Below are 9,759 nucleotides of genomic sequence, written 5' to 3' on the forward strand. Positions count from 1 at the left end.
TCAGAGGGGGTTGGGGCTGCTCTTTGTAGGGTGGCGGGGCCACATTGGCGTGCGGGCCCGAGGAGAGAGGCTCGCCGGGGATCTCGGGGAGGAGTTGCGCCGGAAAAGAAAGGGGAAGGGAGGAGGAAGGCACTGACAGCTTGGGACCAGCAGTCAGAGAGAGGAAGAAGGGAGCGGGCGTTCGGGCTGAGGGGGCAGGGGGAGGCTGGGCCGAGGCGGGGCGCACGCGGGGGAAAGGGGAGAGAGGGGGGGTGAGTGGGCCGGCGTGGCCCATGCGGGAGAGAGGAGGGGGAAGGGAAGAGTTGGGCTGGGCCAAGGGGTTTTGGGCGGCCCTTCCTCTTTTCTTTCCTTTCCTTCTTTTCTTTTTCTTTTCTACCTTCAAACTATTCAAACAACTTTATTTGAATTCAAATAAATTCGAATTCAAACCCTATATATTCAACACAAATAAAATAATGCTCCAGCATGAATGCACAAGCAAGTTGGTCCTATAATAAATTTTATTTCCATGTGTTCTAAAATTACTTTAAATGCCACAAAAGTAAAGAAAACCCTGGAAATTTCATTTGAGCCAAAATAAATTCATTAAAGTTCGGGAAAGTTACATTAGGGTGTTACACGGCGCAAGTTTGAGTTTGTGCTCTTAAGGCTTTGGTTTGGGTCTTTGCGGTTAGAGTTTATGAGCAAAAGGTTTTGGAGAATAACTTGGATTTGGGGAACCTTCGAAGATCTATTTTGGGAAGGTTCCAGATTTAAGCAGAAAATGAAATGGATTGGAGAATCAACTTAGTGATCGGCACTTTAAGGAAAGGAACCGATGCGTTGCCATCGGCTCCCAAGAGATCGGTTTCTTAACGAATTGTGGTTAAAATAAAGGATTTTTATTTATAATGGGGAGAGAGTACAAAAGGGGGAGCTGATTGCTCATAGAGCCGATCTATCGGCTCAATCCTACAGTTTACCACTAGTAGGTGCCGGAGACTCTACAGCGCTTGATCGGTGGAGCTGTGCTGACATCGCTGTCGTCGTCGCTGCCATCATCATCACCGCCATCGTCTCCGCCGCTGTCGCTGCTGAAGCCGCTACTATTTTCGGCTTCTTCATCGTCGTCGTCGTCATTGTCATCCTCCGACAATCTGCCAAGGAGGTAGCCTCCTACCACCGAGTCCTCCTCTATTGATGAGGAATCGACTTCTTTCTCCGAGGAGGAGAAGTTTTCTTCCCAGGATGCATCGTCCTCATCATCTTCCTCTAGCTCTTCGCCGAGGAGGAGGTGGAGGTCTTCACCATCGGTCAGGGATTCGTCGTGCTCTGACCAGGTCTGGAAGTCCTATTCCTCTGCATCCCAATGCAGAGGGAAGCAGGCCTCGTAAGTGGATATGGGGTAGTATTCTGGAGTGGGTTCTCGGGTGGACTCAGACTCGAAGGAAATGATGGAGGAGGCAGAAGAGGAAGAAGAAGCCATTACGAGAGAAGGAAAGTTGTATCAAGTGCGGTTGCTAATGGCTGGAGGAAAGGGATGAGAGAAAGAAACCTACTAGGGGTAAGTTTATAAAGATAGAGTGGAAGATGAATCGGCACCATGACGGTTTCCAAGGAGTTTGATGCAGAGCAGTCCATCCCCTGGAAGTTGAAGAGGCACGCCTGTATGGATTTTGGAAGTCAAAGAGGCGGGGCGATGAAAAAGAAAAAAATGATTTCGGAATAATTATTGCCGAAACCAGGGGGCATGTGTTATCGCCATAATTTAGCTGGGCCAGAAAGGTGGGCCGTGAAACAAGATGGGCTCGAAAGATAATCATAGTGGGCTTGCGAATCGGCCCCTGTGCGGGTGTTTGAGGCCAGGGTTGGCCATGTATCTATAAAGGCATGTGTGTTTAAATAGTTTAGATAGAGATAGCCAAGATTCATGTCATGGTTAGTTAGGATTGGTTAGGGAAGGAAAGTCTCCGGACTATAAATATGTACCCTGGATTATCAATAAAACAATCAATCATTCACCAACAACTCTCGGCGCATTGCTACCCCTGTTCTAGGGTTTCTCGGGTAAGTGCCGTGCAGCTCCGATCACGCCTCGCGTGATCGGGGCAGCATCATTCCTGCCTTTTTATTTTTGTGTTTCTCGTACTAAAGCATTGTTGATGGCAAGTAACACTTGTTATCTTGGCGTTTATAGAGTAAGATCGGCTCTTCCTGCTTTATTCGTACATCGCTTGTTACTTATAGATGTTCGGCTGTCCTCATGCTCGATCTTGGGTGTAAGGGCAGCACCTTGCTCTGTTCTTGTTGAGTAGATCCAATCTGTTATGGTTAGTCTTTATTATTCAAAGATTTAGTTTAATATCTGCATGGTTAGGCCCTCCAAACGGATTGAATGTTTCGGCGGTACGCTTGGTGCTTTGTATCAATTTAAAGTGGGATCGTTCCGGGAATCGGCTCTCTGCTGGTTTTTAGGCCTCTATTTAGGTTGTTATTTCATTATCTCCATATCTGCTAGGCTCAATTACATGTAGGATGTTCCAACTATGCAGTGAAAGCTTTAAGTGTCATAGATTGGATTAGCTTGATGGTTACAGAGCAAGTTTTACATTATCATCAGATATGCTTGCTTTATTCAGATATATAGAATACAATCGGCTCTTTACAGCTGATACCGGGAATCACCTGATGAGTCGATCACGGCTTGGACTAAAGTTTATATGTGTCTGTGCATGCAGGAAACTAACATATAACACCTTCCTGATCAGATACAAGGTCAGGTGGCACGCCTAGCAACCCAGACGCCAGGTTGTGTGCCGGATCTCAGGCTGTTGATCGAGGGACCGGGGCCCACCAGCAGTCCCAGAAGCCTTTCGGCTCCTCATGTTGCCTATTGCTGCTCGCTGGTGGGTTTTGACCGACAACACCCGGTCAAAGCCACGTGGAAGTAACTTGCCATTACGGCATCGTTACCCCCAGCCGCCATGATGGTGGTGATGTAGACCTGCAGGAATTCTGATGGGTTGGTAGACCCGTCGTACTTTTTCGGCAGGTGGGGCCGAAACTTGGACGGCTAGGCCACCACTCGGAGGTGGTCTGCGAGCGCTGCGCGGCCCACGCCAGCCACCGGGGCCTGGACGTGTCCCTACGGCTTTGGTTCTACCGTGTCGAGCTTGGCTCCAAGGTTCCGACCCTCGATGTTGAGCCGACGCTCACGCGCCCTCTCCATGATGATGCGGGCGTCCTCTCCCGCACGCCTGTGGTTGAGTTCGACCCGCAGGTCTTCGATCTACACTCCTCACTGTTGGAGAGAGCACAAAGCCGGATGCACTGCCCTGACGGTGACGCTCCCTGGACGCAAATCCCCCCGCGGAGCCTGGGGTGACCTGTGCCAAGTTGAGGAGGCAGTTGACGTTGTCATGCCATTGCCTCAGCACGTCGAGCGAGGCCACCGGATCTGACGGGTTGCGGAGCAGCTCCCTGGCCGCCACCAACGGCCCGTTTGGTGCGGGCTGCATTGGGGCCATGGAGGCCTGCTCTGCAGCACGCTGCGGCGCAACGCGCGCCGCAACCCTCGATGGAAGATGGCGAGAGGCATGCGGCGCAGATGACGCCACTTCCTCCCCCATCAGGTGGTCATGATGCTCGACTTCCCGTGGCATTGTGATCACGAGCCTTCGACCAAGCACAAACCAAACTGACCCCTACCTGGTGCGCCAAATGTCAGAGGATTTCTCCAGCTGGGTGGCGGAGTGCACCCGCCTAATTCTAGCTTAGGATGAGTTTGGAGCTAGTCAAGGAATGCTCGATGTAGAGGCGTATGAACACGAGTAGCACACATGGGTTTAGAGTGGTTTGGGCCACCTGAGCGTAAGACCCTACGTCCACTGTGTGATGTATTGCTTGTGAGTTTGGAGGAGGAACTCCAAGCCCTGTGTGAGTGTGAACTCTTGTGTGTCTGTGTGAGAGTGGCCGTGTGACCGTGTGAGAGTGTTGGTTCTAATGTGTGCGCTCTCCCTTTTATAGGCTCAAGGGGAGCGCGTACACTGAGCGGGGCCCCGACAGGTGGACCCGGCGACATATTAAATAACGTACACATTGGAGCCTTAAATGCCTCAGATCCGGAGATCTTCCTCGTCGGCCTCCGTGCGTGTCCTCCATGTGGATATGGTCTTGTGCCGTCTTGCTAGCATAGGGTTTGCTGCAGCTGACATGTGTAGACGGAGTCGTGCTATCGATGTTGAGTCATCCCCCACTAATAGGCGAAGGGGCTATACTGACCTACCGTGATGTAGCCTTTTGCGCACTGTAGCAGCGTACATTGTGGCCTTCCTGTAGCAGGTCATAATAACTCTTCCCCCACGCGCGTGGCGCTATGATGTGACCATACGCCCCCTTCCACGCACGCGGCGCTGTGATGTGACACGCCGCCTCGGTAACTGGCAGGCTTGCCATGATGTCACCCATACTTGCCCAACGTGTCAGTGGGCAGCCCATGCCCTATCTGGGGTGCGCGCACCCCAACCACCCTCATTCTATGCGGTAGTTGGGCTGGCTTCTCGCAGAAGGCTGGAGACCACCGGACACGTGGCAGCTCTGGACCTCCTCCCCGGTGGGGTGGGAGGTCCGGGCCCCCCTGGCTGGCCCAAGTGCTCAGGCCTCCTAGGGGTCCGGCTTCCACACGTGGGGGCCCAAGACCATCCCGCGGTGGTCTGGGCCCGTGGTAGCTGTCCTGAGCACTTCGTCCTTACGAACACGTGGAGGCACCGGACCTGCTAGTACATGGGGGAAGGTTCGGAGACCATGCCCCCAGTTGTCAGGCCCGGGCCATACGCCCTGTCGCCAGAAGCTTAGTGCGTGGTTACGGATAACCTTGCGGCGCTCGGGCTGGATACACTAGTAGGAGGTACCCCTGTCTATATGTACCGACACCTACCATGTATAAAGGTAGAGATCAAAAACAAATAAGTAGAACTTTCTACTTACACCGTCAAGGGATCCGCAACTAGAGAGATCAAGTATTCAAGTACTAATAAAGTAAAGGAGAGAAAGCAATGTTAGCGATGAAAGAGGAGAAAATTACTCAAACCGAAGCTTCATTCCTAAGAGGTACAAGGTTGGAGAGGGGCTGACACTCCGGCTCCTCTCCAAACTCTCACCTCACCTCTCTCCCTATTTTCTAAGGATATGTGGGCAGTGCTACGCTTCACCTTGGCCTTGCTTCAATTCTCCGTGTCGGGAAGATATTTATAGGCTTCGAGGACGGTGCTTGGGAGGTTGCTTAGCTTGGACGCAGGCTTGGCGGGTAAGATAACTTCCAGCCAAGGGGGGCACGTGGCGTCCAAGTAGCAGGCCGGCCGGCCTATCCTAGGCTGGTCGGCCTGGTCCTGGTTCATCTCAGCTCTCCGTTCCACCGTCATATGCATCAACGTGTAGGATTTGCCTAGGATGGCGGTTTGGAGCCTGAAGATGCATTGAGTCGCTGCATGTAGGCTCAAGGATCCAAGGTGCAAGCCTTTCAACTGTAGGATGTGTTGCTTTGAAATTTGCCGGTGAGGATCGCTTGAGGGTGTGTTTCTCTGCATAATGCTAGGCCAGCCAGCCTAAGGGACGCTAGCTGGCCTAGGATTTCTCCCATTTCAGCCAAATTTTGTACCACGAGTCCCTGAGATCAAATAGTTAACAAAACTTGTGGAACTCATTAGTTTAACTCAATTTAGCTTAGTGTAGGCATGGTAACCATGAATTATGGAGTAATGTTGGTAGTCAAAATAATCAAAAATCGATCGCCAACACACCCCCTTCAAGAGACCGTTCCTTATTCCCAATTCTGGTCATGAACAAAGCAAAGGCCTTGCTCGTGGAGCACCGATGCCCGAGCAACCTCCAGTTCTTGGGATAGCTCCACGACCCGTCGCCGCGCCTCCGCCTCCTGCCCAAGTTGAGCATGCTTCTCCCGAAGGAACTGGGATTTGTCCAATGAAATCCTCTCCATGTTCTTCGAAATAAGAAGTCAGAAATGCCAAGTTGGGATATCTATTAAAAACCATGAAGGGAGTGTTAAGAATCACTCGGTCAATGCTCAGCAATTCACCGAACGCGGTCCGCCGAGTGACCTTGACCCTACAAAGGGCTTCCTTGAGTCTTGACTTTGTGACAGTGAGCTCATTACAGGCCGACTGCCCACTTTGCTTGAGAAGATCCCAAAGCTTCACCTCTCGCCCGTTGCGTAGGACGAATCCAGTCTTGCCCGGTTGCTAGGGGGCCACGCCCACTCCCCGACTGGCTCGCTTGACGGCTCGGGCGGACTAGAGACTAGGACTATGGCCTGCTCCTAGCTTCGCCCCGGCACCGCTTGTGATGCTGAAGGACTACCCACTTTAGCAAGACACTCATCCACTTGAGCCTGAGCCCCCTCGCCCTCGGTCTCGGTCGCCATGCTGCGAACGCCAGCGCAGCCCCTTCATCCTCCAACTCGGACCACGCGGGCGAACCGTGTACTCCTCCGCCCGGGGACTTGGGGGCCACAACTTCATCCACCTTTCCCACGCATGATGGTGGAGGCGCAGCTACGGTCACCTCTATGTTGGAGTACAGGGGGAGCACCTCCACCACCGGTGGCCTGCCCGTGGAGCCTAGTCCCTCACCCCTTCCTTGGACCGGGGTGAACCGCGCTAGGCTGGGTCTCCAGGGCATGTGCTCGACATCAGCCTCGATGTTGATCATCAACAAGTCACTGCAAAAGAAAGCAAATGAATCCAATGACTCCCTGAAACAAGAGCCAAAATCACTAAAATGGTCCTCCTACCTCGACGCCTGCCCAATCGGGGGAGGTCCAAACCTTCCGAATCGCTGGGCACCCGGCGGGGACTGAGGACCACCCCCCATCACATGATCTGAGCCTAGGGGTGACCCTGCTGACTTCTGAGGTGTGACATCTTGCAGACCGCAGGCCGGGTTGATTACGTCCATCACCTTTGGGCTGATGTTTTGCCCCGACTCATCCTCATGCCACCCCAAGGGGAAGCAACATCTAAGGCACCTCCGAGTGTTCTTCCACTCGGGCCTACTTCGCCTCTCCCGTCGATGCCATGTCATCTTCCGTGATGCATTTCCTCACCTCTGGGACATCGGCAGATGTGTTGGCCTCCTTTGGGACCTCCGACCTCGCGGTGCCGCGAGACCTCACCTCGAATGAGTCGGCCTCCCTCGACTCTGACTCTCCCTCCTTCGAGCGGTTGCCGTCATCAGAGTCGGTCGAGGGCTCCGAATTGTATTCTTCCTGTACAGCGTCGCGATCCTATCCCATCCGGACCCGACGCGTAATCTCCATCTCCCTCGCCTGCCTCCTCTTGGCCTTCTCGGCCGTCATCCTTTTCTTGGCTAGGGAAGCCTCCACCTAGGCGGTCTGCTTGGCCACGCCTGTAGTCCCCTTGGGCAGGTGAGGATGGGATTGAGGATGGCCGAGTCCCTGGAACATCAGGATGGAGCTAAGAGTCAATCGGGTGCTTGAAAACTAACATGGGAAAATAAAGGGGGGAAAAGCTCACCAGATTCGGCGGGTGCTCCTTGCCGAAAGCATCCAGGCCGCCAATGGTCTACTCGTTGCCCACCTTGAGGACTAGTTCCATCCAAGACCATACCTCATCGTCGAGGACCACTTCCGGTGACACTCGGTCAGGATCCATCGTGCGAGCGTACTCCCACATTGTGGTCGTCCTCACGGTCAAGGGGATGACGCGGTGCTCCCGGGTGGTGCTAAAGAGTCGCACCCCATCGAGTCTCTCCTCCACGACGCGTTTCCACAGCACCACTTTGAGCAGGGCCACTCACCCCTTCTCTGAAGTCAGTGGTCCCCAGGTCCAGCTGCCCTGCCTCATGGGACGTGCTCCCGTGAATGCCGGGAACAGCGCCCCCGCTGGATTTTTAATGTAGAACCACCCCTCGTACCACCCCCGGTTCGAATCCGCGGGGGTGTATGCCAGGTAATCTTCCACAGAGAGGGACCTCTTCTATAGCCCGAAGCCCCCGACCAGCGCGGGCAGAGGATCCCCTTGCCCTTCAGGCTTCGGCCGAGGAAGAAGGCCCAAAATAGACCCGCATGCGGATCTATCCCGAGAAACCTTCATAGACCGTGACGAAGCCCGCGATGTGCAGCACCCCATTCGGATTGAGGTGCTGCAGCTCCACCTCCCACTCGTTCAGCAGGCTGAGCAGGAATGAGTGTGCCGGGTACCCAAGGCCGCGCACGTGGAACGTGAGAAAGCTCACGACCTCGTCAGGTTCATGGTGCGGCTCCTCGTGCTCCACGGGGGGCCCTCCAGTGCGCCATCCCCTTCACTGACAGCAACCCTTTTGCCGTAAGGTACTCCAGCTGTGACTCGTCCACAGTCGACGGCCTCCAATACGACATCACGATTGGGGGAGAGGAGGTGGAACGGCTTCTCTCTCCTCTCTTCTCTCTCTTCCGATTCTTCCTCAGGAGGGATGGGGGCGGAGAGAGGGAGGAGCAATGGCGATTGGGAGGTGGGGGAGAAGAAGGCTGGCGGTGGCGATTGGAATAGGATAGGGGGAAAGGTAAGGGAGATAACGACCTCGGTCCTCCCTTTTTAAAGAAGCCCAACGGACGGGCCGCGGCACATGGCCCGGGGGCCCACCACAACCATGGCATGAGAGCGAAGAACAGGCCGACTCTCCGACTTACCATGCAAGTCCCCTTGGGCCACGCGCCTGACTAGCATCTAACGAAAAGTGGGATGAGACCCTTAAACATCATTAAAATTAAGGGCGGCTGATTAAATTGTCCAGTCGGGGGTAGGTCCCCAATACATATTGTTTCAAAAAAAAGAGGAGAAAGGAAAGCAAGGCCCATGTCGATGCAATCACCGCCACATCAATCGCAAGGGCCTCATAGACGCCATCTTGGCCTGGGTCGGCGCCCCTTGTGAGGATGTCGTTGATGTTGACCTCTGGTGATGATGACGGCGGCTTCGGTGAACACATTCACGAGCGCCCTCCGCTCCTGGGGGTGGGTCGCCACAGGTATCCCCGGCTCTAGATGGGTTAGATCCCAGCCAAAATGAAACTGCACCGAGGCCAGCGCGTTGGCAGCCCCCCGGGGAATGCCTTGCACCACGACATTCCTGACCTGGTGTGGCAGAGGATGGAGACGGTCGAGCAGCAAGTGCCCCTTCAGCCTCACCACCCCCACCGCGTTGAGCACCGTGTGGGTCAGGTTCTAGTGGCGATCCTCCAGATTGTTCTGGTGGTAGCGTAGCTTATTTGCCTCGAGGCAGGAGGCGATCGCCTCCTCCTCCCAACCGAAGATACAGGGGGTTCAGCACCTCGGACCACCTCCGAAATGGAAACGGTTGGAAAACAAACGAAAGCACTCAGTGTAAGGAACGCACCTGCCGCCTGGGCGCTGACGTTCGCGGTCTCAGCTCAGGCCAAGGCCGTTTTCCCCTCCGAGGTGTGAAGAGCGGCCTAGACGGCGGCAAGTTTAGCCTCCAGCCTGCCCACTTCACGCATCACGTTCGAGTACCGGTCCCTTGCCTCGGACGCCTTGTAGAGGAGGTCCTGCATCTCCCTGCAATGGCTTATGTCCGACTCGGACGAGGAATGCGACCCTGACGATGCCGACGTCGCGGCTGCACAAGGACCCCTAGCTAACCCTCGCGCAACGATGAAGTATTGGGGACTGATGGAGATAGCCCTGCATAGACGAGAAACCGAGTCATCACCAGCCGCAACCAAGGTTTGCGACAGTAGGGTGAGGAA

The 9,759-nt window shown here is 54.5% G+C and overlaps 1 protein-coding gene across 1 annotated transcript; it reads right to left on the reverse strand.

Moving 5' to 3' along the window:
• Positions 1-964: 964 nt before the first annotated feature.
• Positions 965-3,506, reverse strand: LOC112890366 (general transcription factor IIF subunit 1-like). The gene is made up of 2 exons (XM_025957269.1): positions 3,282-3,506; positions 965-1,330 (listed from the first exon to the last, which is right to left on the reverse strand). Exons 1-2 carry the CDS (start codon positions 3,504-3,506, stop codon positions 965-967), a joined length of 591 nt encoding a protein of 196 aa, XP_025813054.1.
• Between the last annotated feature and the right edge of the window lie 6,253 nt (positions 3,507-9,759).

This window comes from Panicum hallii, chromosome 4, assembly GCF_002211085.1.
Source record: "Panicum hallii strain FIL2 chromosome 4, PHallii_v3.1, whole genome shotgun sequence".
Taxonomy (NCBI): Eukaryota; Viridiplantae; Streptophyta; class Magnoliopsida; order Poales; family Poaceae; genus Panicum; species Panicum hallii.